General features: G+C 53.5%; 1 protein-coding gene and 1 non-coding gene across 6 annotated transcripts in view; both read right to left on the bottom strand.

Moving 5' to 3' along the window:
• KRBA1 (KRAB-A domain containing 1) overlaps positions 1 to 14013 on the bottom strand; it is a 28246-nt gene extending 14233 nt beyond the window's left edge. For 2 of the 5 annotated variants that reach the window (XR_012380393.1, XM_073899338.1), the window contains exons 1-11: positions 13777 to 14013; positions 7420 to 7546; positions 6899 to 7018; positions 6079 to 6225; positions 5293 to 5448; positions 4281 to 4412; positions 3871 to 4053; positions 2731 to 2886; positions 1861 to 2079; positions 1218 to 1391; positions 681 to 854 (exon numbers count right to left, since the gene is read on the bottom strand). Coding sequence is in view for 4 of the 5 variants with exons in the window: in XM_073899338.1 (XP_073755439.1) it covers positions 681 to 854; positions 1218 to 1391; positions 1861 to 2079; positions 2731 to 2886; positions 3871 to 4053; positions 4281 to 4412; positions 5293 to 5448; positions 6079 to 6225; positions 6899 to 7018; positions 7420 to 7546; positions 13777 to 13917 (1729 nt within the window). In the remaining variant the exon portion in view is untranslated. Of the gene's footprint in view, positions 1 to 680; positions 855 to 1217; positions 1392 to 1860; positions 2080 to 2730; positions 2887 to 3870; positions 4054 to 4280; positions 4413 to 5292; positions 5449 to 6078; positions 6226 to 6898; positions 7019 to 7419; positions 7547 to 13430; positions 13555 to 13776 lie in introns of those variants that run through there. The other 3 variants (XM_073899339.1, XM_025854936.2, XM_073899340.1) reach the window with 3 other exon arrangements.
• Positions 14014 to 19310: 5297 nt separating this feature from the next.
• Positions 19311 to 19382, bottom strand: TRNAC-GCA (transfer RNA cysteine (anticodon GCA)). The gene has a single exon. It is a non-coding gene; the product is annotated as a tRNA-Cys (tRNA).
• Positions 19383 to 19451: the final 69 nt, after the last annotated feature.

Below are 19451 nucleotides of genomic sequence, written 5' to 3'. Positions count from 1 at the left end.
GGGGGAGGGAAGAGCCCCCACGGCCTGGCAGGAATCCGGGCTGCCGCGGGCACCAGGAGGCCCCAGAGCTCCACAGGCTCCAGCTGGCCCGGGGCAGAGCGCGGGGGCGGCTCTAGGCCTTCCGCAGACAACAGGATACAAAGGCGAGTCAACAGGGGACCCAGTGCGCGTGGACAAGGCAGACCAAGAGCGCCTGGATGATTCAAAGGGGGACACTACAGAGTCCTGCAAAATTCCCAAGAGGTGTGACAGCTAACTGTGGCCACCTCTTCACCAGGCGGGGGCGGGGGGGGGGGGGGGCGGGTGCTTGGAGAGACATAGGTCACCACAGACACTCCTTAAGGTGCTTTTATATGAACCTCGGGACATTTTGTCTTCAGTCAGAGGCATTTCTTTGTGGCTGGGATAAGGAAAAAGTTGACACTAAAGGAGACCTTTTTCTATTTTGTAAGGGGTCTTAGCTGTTGTCCTGCCCCTTCGGAGCTAAGTACCCCCCCCCCCCCCCCCCCCCCCCCCCCCCCCTGCAGTAAGTCCCGTGTCTGCTCCTGCCTCAACATCCCCAGCTCTGGTCCAGACACCAGGGATGGCAGCCTACCCCGGTTGGGCCAGACATGACGGTAGGCAGGGGGCCTCTCATCCTTCCCCAGGACTGACCCCCAGGCTCAGGCCTGCCAGCTCACCTTTTCCAGGCGGACGCCCCTGGCTGCCCCCAGGGCTCTGGAAATCCAGGTCCCCATCGGTGCTGCTGGACGAGGAGAAGCTGGGAGGGGTGCTGTGGGGACCTGAGGGGAGGGCAGGGCTGCCTCTCACATAGCCCTGCAGACTCAGAGCCAGAAGAGGCCCCACAGTCACCTCTGTAGGAAACAGCACAGCTGACATCACGAGAAAGCCACTGGACAAGAGGTCCCCTGGGCCCTGGGCTGGGGGTGGGCAACCAGGATACCTACCCTAAAGGATCTCCCAGAAGGGTCTCTCCTTAAGTTAGGGGTTCAAGCACTGGTTAAAAAACCCACGTGAACCCAACTGTTGGTCTCATGGGGCTAGAAAGTAGGAGCCCTCAGAGGGGGCAGTGGGCAGGAAGAGTCGGGCTTCCACCACATTCGGGAACTCTTATCAATAAAGGGGCTACAGAAGGGCCTGCACCTCCAGAGGCCCAGGATGAGGAGCGGGGCACCTAACAATGGGCTCAGCACCCCTGAGCCCAGGGCCCCGTCTACCTTCAGTGTGTGATCTGCAGGGCTGCAGCTCGGGCCTCTGAGACCCGGGGTCTCCTGGCTGAGGGATCTGGAATCCAGAGGTGGCTGGCGGCTGGGGAGGTAACGACCCACTCAGGGGAATGCCCTTCAGACAGGCCTCCAGGGCTTCCAGGGGTGAGCTCGAGGCACTGCCGGCTGGGACAGGGGAGATGGCCCTATCACCATCTCAGGCACGTTCCCCTGGCCCGGCCCTAGGCTGGCTGCCCCAACCTGCCTTCTGCAGGGGCAGCAAGTCCTGCACCAGGCGTGGAGGCCTGCCAGGCAGGACACCCTGTGGGGGACTTTGATTCACTCTCTGTTCCTACAGGGCAATGACAAATCTGTACCCCAGCCCAGGGGTGGGGCGGAGAGACCCACATGTATGTAGGGACCAGCTTCCTGACAGGCAGGAAATCTCTGTAAACTAAAGTCCTTACGATGGAAAGCTCCCAGGCCCTTGGATTAAGGAGGATGTAGGTGGAGAGACGGGAGTCACTGCCTGAGAAGGACAGCCAGGGCCTCCCCCTGTGGGCTGGACCTGCTCCCTCCCCTGTGGGCTGGCAGAACCTTGTTGGTGAGGCTGAGAATCCCATTGGAGGACTTGAGAGATGCCCCCAGGCCTCACCTTGAGCTATGGGACCCCAGCTGGGCACTCGGGCCCCTCTGGTCTCTCCGTCGCCCCGCTGGCTGCTGGCGGCAGAGGGGCTGTGGGTCCACTTGCTGAGCTGACAGGACGCAGGCACGGGGAGGCTCTGGGCCCAGCCGTCCTCCATCTTCACCACAGAGAGCACGCTGCCAGCTCCCGGACCAGGCCCGGGAGGAGGGGTCTGCAGGGGTCTGGGCCCTGTGGGAAGCCCCCATGAGGCCATTACAGGGTCAGGACAGGGCTCCCAAGGCCCCTGGCCTCCACAGCAGTCTCTGGCTCCAAGGTGGTCACTGCTCAAACACTAGTACATGGAGCAGCTCACACTCCCATCTTGCCCCAGGGCCTCTGGGGCACCTCTAGAGGTTTCTACTGAGGGACGCCACATCAGGCTCCTCAGGGGGCACCAAATCAAGGTCTTTCCTCCAAGGCCAGCAAGTCTGTGTCAATTCGACTTCCTCAGCAGTCTGAGAAGCTACCGAGTATTGGTGAGCTACAGTGTGTGGAAACACTACGCAAGCCCACATGAATATGACGCGAGCACCCAATTCAAGATATGCCCCCGGTGTCCACGGGCCATCTCTGCTCTCGGGCCTCCCCGTCCCTATGCTCCATTCCTCCCTTCTGGAACTTTCAGCCCTACTCTAACAGCCAACCTGGATAGTGATCATGGACTGATGAAGCACCTCCTACAGGCCTAACTCCATTCACAGGGATGGTCCCTAACATGTGGCAACTCCGACCTACACGCAGAGGCGAGGGCCTAAGGGCCTGATGTGGAGGCCTGCTTGGAGCTGGAAAAGGAAACGGATATTGTCCTGGGGCCCTCGCTGCCCAGTCAGTGGCTTTTACCTCCAGAATTCCTTTGGCAGGTCCCTGGGTCCTCCTGTAGCGGTGGGTCCCCTACTCCTGAGAGGCTAGGACGCCTGTGCCGGGCCTCCGGGATCTCCTTCAGACAGTTCAGCAGACCCTGGAGGGGACAAGCCCCGGAAGCTGCCTCTGTCTTCACTATACAAAAAAGGAACGCATTTTCACCCTGAGCCCAGTCGTGACAAACAACAAAAAGTAGACAGTCCAGGTAAGGGCCAGAAATCTGGAAATGTGGGTCTTCTTGCAGTTCCTTTAGACCCGCACAGGCCACTGTCTCCTTGTGCTTAGTTTAAAAATGCCTGTCCTGGGCGCCTGGGTGGCGCAGTTGTTATGGGATGGAGCTCCATGTTGGGTTCCGTGCGCAGCACAGAGTCTGCTTAGGACTCTCTCTCCTCCTCCCTCTGCCCCTTCCCCACCACCTCTATCTCTCCCCCCCAACCCCCCCCCTCTCTAAAATAAATTAAAAAAAAAAAAAAAAAAGGCCTGTCTTCACACCTCCCTGAAGCAGACGGCTGGAAGGAGGGAGAGGAGAAGGTGCAGCATCAAGGTGGGGCACGTACAGGGGGAAAGAAGCGAGCAGACAGGTCCCTACCTGCCCGTGGCTCCCTGGGCCCCAAGCAAAGCTTCTCTCTAAGGACCAAGCTTTTCACAAACACACACACACAAGTACGTTACTGTATCTGAGACTCACTGTACCCAAAGGTGGGAACGATGATCCCCTTTCACAGATGGGGAAACCAAGGCTCAAAGGCTTCAGGAACCTCTCATAGTCTTCACAGCTCCTGCCCCTAGCACGCCCCCCCCCCACTCTAAGTGCCCACTTAGAGTGATAACTCGGCAGCTCCTCCTCAAGGTCCCGTATTAGGACGAGTTAAAAACACAAAAGGATCCAGGGCCAAGTCTGTTTTTGAGCTTCCTTCTACCAGCTGACCAAATGTCATTCTCCTAAAAAAGCCACCCGGCTCCAGCAACAGGCCACCGATGACAGTAGGGCAGCCGTATTGGGAATGCTCCTTTGGGAAGAGACTGTATTTGCAGAGACACGGCCACAGAAAGGCAGTTTGAGCTTTTCTGGGGCTTCAGAAACCTTGCCCTGAGGAGACAGGTCCCCAGGGGACTCACCTCCCCAGGGTGGGCTCTCAGGCCTCAGCTCCGCTCCGGTTAGCTGGGAGGTGCCCTGGCCGGGGTCAGGAGGCAGCAAGCCTCGGGACACCTCAGGGTGCTGGGGTCCAGGCACAAGGATTTCCTTCAGGCAGTTGATAAGGCCTTGCAAGGGGCTGCTCCCAGGAGAGATTCCTACAGCACCTGCAAGACCAGCCAAGGTCAGGGCCGCCCTGATGATGGTGGCTATGGGACTCTCAGAAGGTCTGAGATTCCCACCTGTGTGAACAGGGACACCTGCCATGTAGGGCCGTCAGGGGGCCGAGATGAGAGAGCCACCTGACAGGCTTGTGTGAACCGAGCATGCCTCCATTTCCCTCCCCCGCTCAGCTCCAGGGCACACCCCGCTCTCAGCAGAGCCAGCCTCTCACCTGCCCCCAGCGTCGCTCTCCCCTGTCTTCCGTGGCCCTTCTTCCTGCTGGGGCTATAGGGAGGAGGGCTGGGCTCCCCACCTGGGGCTTCCGGGCCTTCCTTCTCTGTAGGTCTTGGTTTGTCAGGAGTTTCTGTTACAGGAGAGACAGAAAGGTCTTTCTAGCCCTGGCTCCTGGCCCTGAGGAACTGCCCCAGATTGGTCCCCATAGAGGACAGGCCTCTCAGCCCCCCACACATCCCTGGGGGGCAGCCAAGTCCTGGAAACTTGGATTTGTGGCAGAGTCAACTCCTGCAGGCTTGTCCTAGGAACCCATCCTGGCAAAGGCAGGGCTCCTTTCCCTGTTTCCTTCCGGTGTCATTGTAAACACCAAGACTGCTTGCTCTGAGTAACACGGAACCCCCCAACTCCAGCCTCTGACTTTGGCTCAATAAGAGAGTCCGGCAGCCTTGACAAGTAGGGCCCAACCTTGTACTCATGCTTCTCAAATCTGAGCATGTGGACCCCCAGAGCAAATCTGCCAAGTGACACCTAAAATGGGGTCTGTTTTTCAGGAGAGCCAATTTTAGTCCATATTCATTTAAAATATTTTAAATGAAAGATATTCCAACAAATGCAAAATTTGCAAGAATTTTTAGAAATACAATAAGACCCCAGAGAAATTCTAGTTGCCCTCCTCTGCTCTTAGGGCTGCCTTGGTGAGAAGGTCTGAGACTCAGGTCAGGCGCACACAGGGGTGTCCCTTGCCAACAGGCCAGCATGTTGGAAACTGCCTTCCGCTCCCTGTGCATGACCACACAGGACTCTGCAAGCAGGGCTAGGAGAGAGCTGCTCAGGGACCGAGTATCACACTTCCTCTCTGCTCTACGGACAGAGGCCCCTGTCCTGCTCTCTGGGGAGCGAGCCCACTTTAGCAATAAGAGAAACTGAGTCCTAGAGATCATGAAGAGGGCACAGAGTCCAGTCTCCCTGCCTCCAGGGTCAGAGCCCTGCCCCTGCTGGGTCGCACTCACTGATGGGGACGGGGCTCCCCTGGCCCCCGGCTCCAGGCAGGTTGCTGGACGATGAGCCACTGCTAGATGTGGTGGCCAGGTGGGGCCAGCCAGTAGGCGTGTCTGGAAGGCAGCCGAGCAGGCCTTGGAGAGGGCAAGTCTCCACAGTCACAGCTGCTATTGGGGAGGAGGGAGAGGACACTCAAAACTAGACTTAAGCCCAGCAGTGGGTAAAACGCCCCCACCATTGTCCCATCCGGGCCCTTCCTTGCCCTGTGCCACTGACAATGACCCGGATGTCAGTATCCTCTGCATTGTCATTCCCGGGCTCTGAAACACAGATTCATAGCCCCAGTATTGTTCTGATAAGATCCTCCCCACCCCCACTTTCTGGGTCATTTGCCACTGAGCGGGCTCAAAGTCCAGGGCTCGTGGGGACAGACTTCTCGAGGAAGTACGGTCTGACCTGAAAGCACCCAGTGAGCAGAGCAGGGGGCAGGACCAAGAGTCTGAGGATATGGGCAGAGCACAGGCTGGGGGACTGGGCCCCACTGGCCATGCAGACTGGGCATGGCTTCCTTCTCATCTCCAGAACAGGACCTGGCCTCACCCGCCACACAGGGCATGATGTGACAGGTAGAAACCAGCATGAGAAAGGCCAGGAGCCCAGTCTCACGCACTACCCATGCCTTCTTGGGGGCAGACATGCTACCAGGGAATTCGTGACCCAGACTGCTCCACCTAGGGTCTAGCAGGGGCTTGGCAGGCCCACAGCACCCAGCTTTAACTTGATATTGTCCGACTTACCCTCGGGGCTCCCCTGCTCCCCGTCCAGGCTGGCTGCCCCGCTCCCGCTCCCCCTCTCCGGGCTGGCCTCCCCGAACAGGAACTCCGGAATCTCCTTGACCAGCTGCACCAGGGCAGTGAGGTGCAGGCTGTGCGGGGGCGTGCCTCCTGCCGAAGAGGCCACAGTGAACCCCCACACCCTCAGCTCAGCACTCACGCTTCTGCATACGACTACTACCCAGAGTTTCATGTCATCCTCCTACCACGTGGGTAGCAGCCCAGAGGAGACTGACCTCCGGGAAGTAAAAAGGATCTGCCCCAGGCACAGCTGGGACCAGGGGCTGGGGACTCTAGGCAGTGTCCCTCATTACCTGGTACTGCTCCAGGGGAATGCCACGGAGGGCGGCCTCCCCACCCCTCCCACCGGCCGGGCCCTCTGCCCTTCCCCTGCCCTTGCGGCCCCACCCAGGCTGGGCCCGTGGGCCATATCTAGCATCTGAGGTCAGCCATGTGGCAGCACCCTCGGAAGCTGCAGGCTGGCTCTGCACATCAGTGGCAGGAAGGAGGCCTGAATACGGGGTGCTCTCCACGGGTGACCCCAGGTTTCTTCCTAGCATTGCATACAACGGGCAACAGTGTGCCAGGCTCACAGCCCAGGGCGGCAAAGGGTGAAAGGTCACAGAGAGATTTGGCTATAGAGTGTGCCAAGGGCTGAGGGCACAGTGTTCCCTGAGGAGTAAAGCCAGGGGCTGAGGACTGCATGGCGGAAGGGACTAGAGTGAGTCCACCTGGGCCCAGGACACCCAACGGGGCCTGACCCTCAACTATCAGGATTACTCACCCAGGGGGCCTCCTCCCCTAGGAGGCTCCTGCCCCTCACCAGCGTAGCTCCTGCCTTCCGTGGCTCCTCCAGGCGCCGTAGGAGACAGGAAGGCAGAGAGGGGGAGCAGCTCATCTGTCCCTGGGAAAGAAAAGAGGGAGGGACAGCCCCTGGGAATGGAAGCTGGCCTCCACCTACCACAATCACGCATACACCTGTTTACGTGTGTGTTCACATGATCACCCAAACCCCAAGAACTGCGGGGCCACCGGAGGCTCAGAGACCAGGCTGCTCGGTGTTTGGCCCGTTCTGGGGTGCCCTGACCGAATCTTACCCACAACCCTGGTGCAGACTATGGAAACAATGGCATAAAAGATCTGTGAGGCCCTCAGCTCAGCCTGAGGCTCTCGGAACACCACCTCAAACTGTATTCATTCTGTAGTTAAGACTCAGGCCTGGCGGGCTCAAGGTGACTCAGGACCTGCCTGGTCCTGGATCCCACCTCCCTTCACTTTTCCTCGGGGCTGGGGCGGGCTCCTTACCCAGGGAGCGCAGCGTCTCGTAGTTCTCCCGCATCACGTCGCGGTAGAGTGCCCTCTGCCCTTCCCCCAGCAGCTGCCACTCCTCCTCGGAGAACCTCACGGCCAGGTCCTGGAAGGCCACGGACACCTGTGGGCACAATCTCCAGGGAGTTGGTGGCTCCCTCCCAGTGCCGCCAGCCTCACCGTGTCTCCAGGGGTACACCAGGGAGTGGGGAGCAGTGAGAGTGTGGCGGAGGCCTGACACGTGGGAGCAGGTGAAGGAGTGCTTCACGGGAATCTGCTCACGAGACAGAGATGGGGTTCGGACTGTGTCCACCAAAAGGTGTGCTGAAGTCCCTACCCTTGTCCCCCATGAACGTGGCCCTATTTGGAAATAGGGTCCTTGCAGATGTAGTTAGGGTGAGGTCAGACTGGAGTAGGGTGGGCCCCTAACCCAGTATGACCAGTGTCCTCATAAGAAGAGAAGACACACAGTCACACGGGGAGGAGAAGGCGTGGTGACAATGGAGACAGAGAATGAAGTGACACAGCCACAAGCCAAGGAAATGTGGGACCACCGGAGGCTGGAGGAGAGGAGGAGCAGAGCACCTTCTGCCCCTTCCCTAGAGCCTTCGGGGGGCATAGCCCCCCACGGCCCTGGCTGGGGTTCCCTCGCCTCTGGCACAGTGAGAGGATCCACTAGCCGGTGAAGCCTGCCAGTCTGTGGTACTTCGTTACAGGCACCCCGCCCCCAGAAGTCCTCACAGTCCGTGGCCCTCAGCCTGGGCCTAAGAAAAGGCCGACTCCAGGCTGGGAAGCCCAGCCAGCTCTAAGTTCACCACGGGAGAGTCACTGGAGTTAATAAGCAAACTTCGCCTCGACTGTGCAAGGACCTGAGGTCCTATCGCTACGGCATTAAAACAAGATCATAGATAAAACGAATAGTAAGTACGACAAAGAACAAAACACTCCGTACCTTTTAGTGGGGATGACACAACAGTCAGGAATCAAGCAGGCAGAATGCTTACGGGGCTCCTCCCAGCCACACCCCAAGACAGAGAGCGAGAGAGAGAGCATCTCAAACAGCCCGGGACGTCTCGAGGAGGCCAAGGCTCCCACACCAGGGCAGACGACCGTGCGACCAGGAATGAAGAACAGCTGTCGACGCACCCATGCTCACCAGTGGCCCTCGATCCTCAGACCCCAAATCCTATGGCCCAGCTGCTCTGCCAGACCCCAGGCCCGTGCTGGGCTGAGCCTGCCCTCACTTTCCCAGTCTCACTTGACCTTCAGGCCCCGGCCAGCCACCGTGATCCCCGTGGCTGTGACCCATGGCATTTACCACCAAGCCCGTGCAGCACATGGATACTATGCTCTGCAGGAGCCCTTCCAGGCCACCAGTCAGGCCTCCTTGCCCCCTTCCCCTCCCCCCATCCCAGCCCTCTCCTGGACCTCTCCACTCTGCATCCCTGTGGGCTTGCAGCCTGGTATGCTGTGGCCTACTCTGCAGGGAAGGGCCTGGAAGAGACGTGGAATCACCCTTGGACAGCATCCCCTGCTTTGCAAGATACAAGAAACATTCTGTCCTAACTTCTTTAAAAAATCCTCACTAAGTGGGCTTTAAAATGGCTATCAGACCCCAGAAGATTACCAGCATCTGATAGGCATGTATTTAAAATTACAGCAAAAATTTGTAAGAAAAATGACTGAATAAAATGAAAACACTCCTAATAAAGAAGTTAATCTACCGCCTTGTTTCATCAACTCAAGTCAGTGACTTTAAAAACTATTGCTGCTACCAACTCTCAGCGTTGTCACCACCAGCATCTGCCCCCCACTCTGCCCGTCCCCCTGACAGCTGGAACCGTATGGTCACGACTGCCCTCCACTGCGCTGCTGAACCGGTCAAGACCCCGTCCACACAGCCGGCTGGAGGCAGCCTCTCCGCGGCCTACTGCCTTTGGTCCAGTGGTTCTCAAGCTCTCCCGGCCAGCCAGCAGACCTTCTGGAAGTCCTCCCCACCCCTCTAGCCCAAGTATGGTGTCTCCCTTTCAGGAACACGCTCAGACACCCTCAAAAACATCTCTCAAAGAGCCATCCCCATTTCTTGCTGGATTCTGGACAGATACAACACAGCCAACAGTAGGGTCTAGCTGCTGACCCTCTCCCCGCGCCCTCTCCATGGGACGCAGGTCATGTGAACCACAGCCAGCCTGAGCATATCCCACCTGACGGCCACTGCCGGAGATCAGGGCATGTGGCCGCTCCTCTGCAGGCCAGGTTTCCCCCGACACAAGCTACCCTGCGCGTGCACCAGGTACGCAAGACACTCAGCCTAGCCCGGCCCGGCTCACCTGAACACTACTCGCATGTTATGGGCACTCTGCTGGATGCCAAGTGAGCTGTGTCCCATGCAGGCTCTATTCTCAAGGGACCCAGACATCAGATGTGGGATCCTTTGTTTCGGAGCATTTCAGAGCTCTCATCGATTAACAAAACGGATCTCTGCAGGCAGCTGGTCAGACACTGTTACCCCACGTGTGGGGTGAGGGTTCACACAGTGCCAAGTGGGGAAGCAGCGAGTGGAGCTGGTAGACCACCACAGCGCCAAGTCTAGGAATGGGGCCCTCTGAGCTGAGATTTCGGTGCTTTTTCTGCTGTGCTTAATTGTGACTGTAATAACCAATGACCTTGGTAAACCTTAAAAAAACAACCATCAAACAAACATCTCATTTTTCAAGATTATTATTTCCCAGTCAAGTTTGTAGTGGCAGATCTTGAGTTCAAAGAAATGTTCCTGTAGACACTGCTGAATGGCAGAGTCCAAATGGCATTGCTCTGGCTGGGACGTGGAACGTGGGAGGACCCAGCAGAGTCATGTGACACTGGGGGGGGCTAGTTTATCCCGAGATGTCAGCAGACAAGTTCTCTGTTTAACAAATTGAGTGAAAAATACTCTCTCCTCAGCTTCTCCCATCAGAAGCTTTTTCCAGGGGCACCTGGGGGGCTCAGTCGTTAAGCATCTGCCTTTGGCTCAGGTCATGATCCCGGGGTCCTGGGATCGAGCCCGACATCGGGCTCCCTGCTCGGTGGGAAGCCTGCTTCTCCCTCTCCCACTCCCCCTGCTTGTGTTCCCTCTCTCGCTGTTTCACTTTCTGTCATATAAATAAATAAAACCTTTAAAAAAAAAAAAAAGCTTTTTCCAACCATTATAATGACTGAAAAAACAAAAGCGCTTTTAGGTTCAAACGATTTACTTCAGGTTCCTTTTAATTAGGGCTGATTTCCCTGCCTCATCCTTGATTTACTAAATCAGGAGTAAGCCCAGAAAGCTACGTTTTCAAGCCTCCCGTGATTCTGACACATTCTCAGTTTAGAGCCACAGGGCAGGGAAGCACTGCAGCCCAGTCATAGGCTGGAGTCCTGCCCAACCCTGCTGGAAGTGAAAAGTATGCTGGGGAACGGACCCCTGAAAACAGATTCGGCCCTCTTTCTTCCCAGGAGCCAGCTCTCAAACGTTGTGCATTTGTGAACCAGAAATCAGACAACTGCCTAGACCTTTAAGGAGCAAGGATCATTTAATGCCAATTTCCACCCAAAATGGGATGTCTCTTCAATTTCTCCTTGAATGCCTTCAGTAATGGGTGGCTCACCACATTCCCGGCAGCTGGTCCTATCCCTGGCCCAATCTGGCATTTAAGAAGTCCTGGACACAGGGGCGCCTGGGTGGCTCGTCAGTTAACCGTCGGCCTTCGGCTCAGGTCATGATCCCAGGGTCCTGGGATGGAGTCTCGCATCAGGGCTCCTTGCTCAGTGGGGAGCCTGCTTCTCTCTCTCCCTGTGCCCCTCCCCGCCTGCTCATGCGTTCTCTCTCTCTCTCTCAAATAAATAAATAAAATCTTTAAAAAAAAAAAAAAAAGGAAGCAGCAGCAGTCCTGGGCACACAGATAAGGTAGGTACCGCATGGAAGTCAGAGCTGGTCAAGAGCCAGGAGCCAGGCTGCCAGAATTCCAATCCCTGCTTTGCTTCATATTAGCTATGCGACCTTGCCAAACTACTTAACCCACATGGGCCTTGGTGAACTCATTTATAAAATCAGGATCATAACGACCTGCAGCATGGGGATGTTGTGAAGAGTAAATGAATTAATATAGGAAAAGTGCCTGGAACAAAGGCTGGGATGTCGTAAGCGCTGTGATTAGTGTTAGAGCCCCCGCACCTGTTTGGTCCGCCTGCAGGTCAGAGCCGGAAGCCCCAGCTACACAGAATGGGCTCTTCCTCACACATTACTCCTGACTTCCAGTGCCTCTTTATCTCCTCGCTAAATATACCCAACTCTTTTAGACATCTGGAAGAGACGGTTTCCAGGTCTTTCACCGTCTCGGCCTCAAGACACATTCTTCAAGACAAAGTTCTTATAAAATGGAAATGGGACCTGGCTGTGGCCAGTACAGAGGGTTCAATCAATGGCCTCCCTCTGCCCAGAAAAAGCGGAGGAAAAGTGAGGAGTGCGTGTGTGAGCAAGCATGAGTGTGCAAACACGTGAGGCACCAATGCTTGCCTCAGGGGAGGGAAACACACTGCTGGCTTGCATCTGGACCGGCTGTCTCCTCCAGCCCTGCTTCACCTCCTCTGTGGCTCTCAGGCCTCGCTCCCTCAACCAACTGGAGAAAAGCTTTCTGGATTGACCCAGGACTAATGTAACTGTGCAGCCTCCTAGCTCGCTGCAGCCATGCCGGTCCTCCTAGAACACCCCTTCTACCCTGTCATTAGCCCAGCATGAAAACCACAGCTTCTGTGCCCACGGGACCCATCCATCTTTCCGCAGTCCTTCCCAGCCTAGACCCGTTCCCCCAGCATGCCTCAGCCTTGGGTTCCCAGTTTGAACCCTGCACGCTGCTGCCCCTCACTTATGGGCTGTGCTCACACATCCCTGGGCTTTTGGGAGTCACAATGGACAGGACAAGAGGCGTTCCCTGTAACGATCCATCTGACTGTTATCTACTGCCCCCCCCCAAAGCCACTCCTAGCCACCTTCTCTGTGAAGCTACACAGTGTGAGGATGCATCCTTCTTGGAACATCAGACCTGAAAGACTGGTGGTCCAAACCCCTCATTTTGTAGAAGAGGAAACTGTAGCCTGCGGAGAGCCTCGCACAGGACCAGCGGGCATACCCGAGCAAGGGTGTCCTTGGGCTGCTTCACTGCGCAGCCAGAGCCGCAACGAAGGCTGCCCCTGCTCCCACAACATCCACTTTTCCTGGCTTCTCCCAAGAGCTTGCGGGCCATGAAGGACTGGAGGTTCTGGTTCTGGTTGGCTAGATCCGGCCACAAAATGCCCAGGCCCATATCCCAATACCCACCCACCTTCAAACCACGGAGTCTACAATTGACTGAGGTTGGCCCAAGTTCACGGCCACGAAAATTACAGAACTGGCTCCCTGCACCCACCCTGAGGAACCGCAACAATTCCCCACTGGTATCATCATATCTTTCTGGCATCTTCCCAGCCCCGCACACTACCCGCCCGCATTGCCCAGGCTACGACAGATGGGGGCTCTTCTCCACCTCTAGAATCTACACACCTTACCAGGTAGATAAAACCTGGGGCCTTCTTTCATGCCCCCTCCCCCAAGGATTCAGGATCCTACCAAGAATAAAAGCATCAGATTTACTCATTCCCCCGAGGCCTTCATTCACGCCCACGACTCCCAGGATAACTAGAAATTAAAAGAAGCCACGCCGAGGGAGGGCGATGTGTAACCCAAAGGAACGAGTATCCGAAGGTGGAGACAGGCTCCACGTACAGGGTACTGGGGAACGGAGCTTGGGGAGGGGGTCCGGGGTCGTCCAAGGACCTCGACTTCTCCGCGCGAAATCCTGCGCACCAGCCCCGCCCGGCCGAGCACAGCCCGATACCAAAGTTGGCGGACCCCCGCGTCTTTGTCCCTCTACCACGAGACCGCACCACGCCGCGCCTAGCTGACCGGCCGAGGCGTCCGTCGGTCCGTCTGTCCTCCCGGTTCGCCTCACCTGTCGCGCCATCCCGGGACTCCGCGTCCGCTCTCAGCTTCCGGCGCGGCCCGCGGCGCCCGTAACCCGGCCGCAGACTGTGCCGCGACCCTCGGCGACAGCGGCGACTGAGGTCGGCGCGGGAGAAAGCGGGGCTGGGGTCGCGGGCAGTGGGGAAAAGGGGAGGCCGAGCACGCCCCGGCCTCCCGGCTCCCCCCACTCCAAGAGGGGTGGTCGGGCTTCCGCCCGGAGACCCCCAGCCTCGGCGGCCCGCTGGGCGCAGGCGCGAACTACCCGTCCCAGAGGGCGCCGCGGCGCGGGCCGGGGGGCGGTGCCGCGGGCCGCCTCCTTGAAGCCCCCTCCCCACCTGCTTCGCTGAAGACCTCAGGAAGCTGCCGGGAGGGGTTCTGCGCCGGGTCCCGCCTGGTGGCCAGCTTGCGGATGTGTTGTTCCGAGGTACGCGTCCATCCGTCATCATCCATCCATCATCTGTTCTTGGGTCCAACATTTACTGAGTGCGTCCTCTGTGCCAGGTGGAGACGCTCGGATGAAACGGGACCCGCCTCTCCCAGAGGTCACATCCCGTAAACCGACCGTTTCCGAGGCCGCGGGGAGGTGTGTGTGTGTGGCGGGGGGGGAGCGGCCGCTGGGGTGGGGAGGGGGCTGCAGGCCAGACTGCGCGGGCCGCGGTCGGGGGTGGGTCTGAGTGGCTGCCAGACCCCCGCGCATCCTCAGATCTGCCACCCCGTCCCCTCGCTCAGCAGAGCATCGAGCCGGGTCATGACATCTCGTGTGTGACCAATTGCTGGCCTATTTGGTTGATTTAGGTGACCCCAGAAGCTCCTGGAACGTAGAACGCCCTCAAATAAATGTGTGATGAGTGAACGAAGCGTGGGCCCCACCATTGTCCTGGTCTGGACCCGGCGGGCTGGGGGTGGGGGGAGGGCCCCGGCTGAGGACTAGGAGCCTTATTCCCGCTCTGGAGGACCACCCCCCGTTAGAACAGCTCAGGGAAGGTGGGCGTGTGGAGCCAAACCGGCTCTGCGAGACAGAAGCAGGGGTCCAGCGAAGCGGAGAGGCCCGCCGCCAGGGGAGCCCGCTTCCCCCGCTTCCCTCCCGGGTAGGTTCTCTTCCTCTGGAATATTTGGGGAAAGAGAATTTCTCGCGCAGCAGTCCCAGTGTTGGTCCCTGCAGCAGCTCTGGCCTGCCATGGGTCTCCGCTGGCCTTGCTGCTGGTCACCTCCCAGAACTCTGGGGTACAGTGTTGACATCCTTGGCTCGGCCTCCAAGGAAAGGCGCGGGGGGAGACCACTCTCAGTCACTGCCCAGCTTCATACCCGGGCCAAGCCCCCTCCTTCAGACCTAAAGAATCGCTGACACCGGACCAGGGTGTGTCTGTGTAGCGGGTTGTAGGAGCATTTGAAGATACCACAAGCGTTTCAGAGCATGGAAAAGGAAAGCTTCAAGCTCAGCACCCTGTCTCGGGACCCCTAAAGGCCATAGAGCCTTGTGGTAAAACCCTTGCCTGTGCTGTGACCCACGTTCTTGCTGAGGTAGACTTCCTCCCACTAGCCAGCGTGTACCTGCCCCCCACACCAGACTCTGGGTCAGCCGTGGCTAAGATTAATTCACCAACAGCCAATTTGCTGAATGACCAGTTTGCCAAAACTCAATTTGCTGAATGGCCAGTTCTCCCAGTGATTGAGAAACCTTCCTACCCCTCCACGCCCAAAGTTTTATTTGTACCTCCGACCCCATTCCTGCATCCCCCCCCCCCCGCCTCTGTATCTGCAGTGCAAGAGGATTGTGGAGAACTGTCTTAAATTCCATTTAAAGTGTTTATTTGGCAGTTCTGGACAGGGACAAAGGCAGGAGGGCGGATGGAACAGATTTTTTTTTAAATGCTCAATAATTCAGATGGGTTTGCAGCAAATCGATATCCAGTGGTTTAATTTTCATCACATTTGGCTTTTGGCTACCTGGCCATTCTGTGAATTGGCTTTTGGTGAATTAGCCAGCTATAGTTTTCCCAAGCAAATCGGCTAGCTTTCTCTTAAAGATAAATGGTGCTGTCCACTCCTCCATGTGAAAATGGCTCAATTTAAAAATATTTTCTAGTTTTCATTATTTCTTTTTCTATCCATGAGGTTATTTAAAAGTACTTTTTAGCTTCAAAACGTATGGGTCCTTTTTTAAAGTTACCTTTTTGTTATTGAGTTTTACCTTGTACAAGAGAATATAGTATACGATGTTGCTTTTTGTTAAGGATTTTCTGAGACTTGCTTTATAATCAAGTATGTAATAAATATTTGAAACTTTTCCATGTTTTCTTTGAAAGAGCATATATATTCTAACGTTGGTTGTAGGGATCTAGTTAGGTCTATTAAATCAAGATTATTGATTGTGTTGTGTCCTCTCCATCTTACCATTTTTTGCCTTTTGATGTATCAGTTACTAAGAAAGATGTATTAAAATCGATTAATGTGCATTTGTCAACTTCTCCCTGTATTTCTGACAATTTTTGCTTTGTATATCTTGACACTGTGTATACAAGTATAGAACTGTATTTTTCAGGGAAAGTTCATTTTATTACTATGAAGTAACACTCTTTGCCCTAATAATACTTTTAATCTATAATTCATTTTATCTGATATTGATATAGTGAAACTAACTTTAGTTTGGTTAGTATTCGTTTGGTATATCTTTTCCCATCCTTTCACTTTCAAGCCTTCTGAATATTTATGTTTCAGGAGTGTGTTTTATAAGAGCATATAGCAGAGTTTGTTGTTGAATCCAGTATGACAATCTCTATCTCAATTGGCAAATAGTCCATTTGCATTTATTGTGATTAGTAACATATTTTTATTCATTTCTCCCATCTTTTTTGTGCTTTCTATTTATTTTGATTTTTTTCTATGCCTTTCTTTCCATTCTTCTATTGAATTGGTCACTTTTTCTTTATTCACCTTTGAGGAATTCACCTTGATTCACCTGTTGCTACTAATTTGAAAATTAATTAGTCTTCCTTTTCTATACTTTTAGGGGTTACTCTTTAAATTTTTACACACACATCTGATTTGATATGGTCTAACAATAATTAGTATTTCTACCCTTCTGCCACACAAAAGAAGAACTTTAATGTATTAGTTCAATCACATCATTGCCCTTGTCTTCTGTGTAATTGTTCTCTTTGGTTAAATCTTATTTTTAAGCCCTCCCCAACTCATTTTTTTGTCTTGTATAATCAGCACTGTTTGGATTTACAAGTATGCTCACTAGTATTTTTGTTCACCATTTTTTCTCTTGTCTTTCTCCTTCCTTCTGGGTTCAGTGTTCTTTCAGAATTACAAGTTTTAAAAGTTCTTTCAGCAAGGATATCTTAGAAGTAAATGCTTTCAGTTATATTTCTGTCACTTCTGAATGATAGTTGAACTGAGTAGAGAATTCTAACTTATGTTACTGTCTTTCATGCAGAATACTTTTTTTTTTAGATTTATTTATTTGAGAGAGAGAGAGAGAGAGCATGAGAGGGGGGAGGGTCAGAGGGAGAAGCAGACTCCCTGCTCAGCAGGGAGCCTGATGCGGGACTCGATCCTGGGACCCCGGGATCATGACCTGAGCCGAAGGCAGTCGCTTAACCAACTGAGCCACCCAGGTGCCCATCATGCAGAATACTTTTTTCCTTTGTCTTCCACCCATCATTGCTTCTGTTGAAAAGTCTGCTGTGATTCTAATTATTATTCCTTTGTACATGATTTGTCTTTTCTGTTTGGCTGCTTTTAAGATCATCCCTTTGTGGTATTCAGGCTCTGCCATGTGCCTAGATGTGGATTTATCTTTTTTAGAACTCATTCCTAATCTGAGGTCTTTGTACAAGTCTGGAAATTTCTCAGGTATTATATCATTATATTTCATACGTGTAGAATTCATATTTGACATTTATCAGAACTCTATTCTATTCTGTACCTCTCTTAGCCACTCTTTTTTGTTTTGCATTTTTTTTTAGACCTTTGTGCTTCATTCTTGGTAGTTTTTTAAGATTTATATTCTATTTCATTCACAAATCCCTCCTCTTTCTGCCTAATCTGCTATTATACTATTAATTTCAATTATTGTATTTTTCATTTTAGATGAGGTTGCTTCCTCTTTTTGAAAGTCATATATTCTCATACATTCAATTTCCTATGTCTTTAATAATTTTGACCACACTTACTTCATAGTATCTATATGATATTTCTCCTATCTGACATTCTTTATTTTGTCTGATGGTTTTCACTCATGGTTGGCTGATTCCTTGTTAATTTTATTATTTTGAATTGTGAACCCATTTTAAGCCAGGTTTCATCCATAGGAATTCTGTGTGGCCTGGCTTGCAGATGTGCCCTTCAGTGTTTGTGTCTGCTTTTTCTGGGTACTCCATAATCATTATTAGCCTAGGCACACTTTTTATGTCAACTTTTAGCTTGGGGAATTTCTGAACCATGCAAGTAGTGTAAATTCAAAGTTCTAACAAGTGTGAAGATAGATCTGCGGTTATGAATTTTCAGGGGAGATGCCCCCCCCCACCCAAGAGAAAGACCTCTTGTCTGCTTGTGCTGATGTCTCATTAGCCCACCCTTTTACTAATGGTGTGGCTCTCTGGGAGTCTGACTTTACATGCGGGAGGGGCATTTCAGGTCGAGACCTAATCTCCTGGATCCACATGGCTGTTAAAACCCAACACCTCAGCTGTCTCACCATAACCACGGGCATTCTTGGGGTCAGAACTTTAGTTCATCCCCCACCCCACCTCCAAGATAATCCTTTATTGTCATGCGAGATCAGCTGTACCTGTGATTGGATATTTGTTTGATATCATTTGATAAAATGATATTTTATGTTTCAATTCTGGGTGTTTTGAGGTAGAAGGAGTTTTAGATGATCTAGTCTACCATATTTCTGGTAACAGAAATCCTTTTATTTTAAAATAGCCCTCTCAGGCGCCTGGGTGGCTCAGTTGGTTAAGCAACTGCCTTCGGCTCAGGTCAGGATCCCGGAGTCCCTGGATTAAGTCCCGCATCAGTCTCCCTGCTCGGCAGGGAGTCTGCTTCTCCCTCTGACCCTCCCCCCTCTCATGTGCTCTCTCTCTCATTCTCTCTGTCTCAAATAAATAAATAAAATCTTTAAAAAAAATAAAAATAAAAAAATAAAATAGCCCGCTCTTTTGTCTAGCTGTCCTTATCAGTCACATGACCATTTCTTCATTTGACTGTTTTGCCCACCAGAGACAGTTCTTGCTCAGCTCTGTCTTTCCTATGTCTGATATCAAGTGGGAATCAAATATGTCTTGAGTGAATGGATGATTCCATGGATGAACAGATGAATGTCAGTCACTGCTCTGATGTCAGACAACATTGTTAGGATGGAGTAGGGGCCAAAAAGCCCATCCATGCCTCTTTGGGGAAGATGGATTAGGGACAGTGGAGTGCTAGAGCTGGCTCGCGCCGGAGAGTCACTTGTTAGTATATCTGCCCCATTCCATGTTTGGTGATCTTATGTTTGTAGCTTGAAGTTGACCACGGTGAGATTATTTATACCGTGGAACTGGGAAACACTAAAAATCAGTAATGCCCTTCCCCCAAGAGCTGGTTGTTAAATATTTAGCAGCATACCACTGATGTGGAGCAATGAAAATGTGTAGAAAAAGTAAGCCTAAGCCTATGTAGAACAAGACCTGTGGTAAGTGAAATATGAAGTCAGAGTTGGAGGAACCTATCACTCTGGGGCTGTGGTGCTCAGTGACAGGGTTTTAAGTTACCCATGACTTTTTTTTTTTTTTCCAGATTTGGGAAGTCTCAATATCCTAAGGCTCAGTATTAGGGAAAGGAGCTGAATCTTTAGTGAACAAAAGTGAGAGACAGTAGGGGGCACCTGGATTTGAACCAGGGACCTCTTGATCTGCAGTCAAATGCTCCACCCCCGAGCTATACCCCCAGATGTAGGTGTGGACCCAAGTAATACCTTTACCTGTGCAGCCACACCCAACACCCCTATAAATTTTTG

The sequence above is a fragment of the Callorhinus ursinus genome, unplaced genomic scaffold, assembly GCF_003265705.2.
Source record: "Callorhinus ursinus isolate GAN/ISIS: 27379988/994484 unplaced genomic scaffold, GSC_fseal_2.0 scaffold12, whole genome shotgun sequence".
NCBI classification, from domain to species: domain Eukaryota; kingdom Metazoa; phylum Chordata; class Mammalia; order Carnivora; family Otariidae; genus Callorhinus; species Callorhinus ursinus.
The sequence above is the reverse complement of the archived record's forward strand: the minus strand, read 5'-3'. Positions and strand labels throughout refer to the sequence as shown.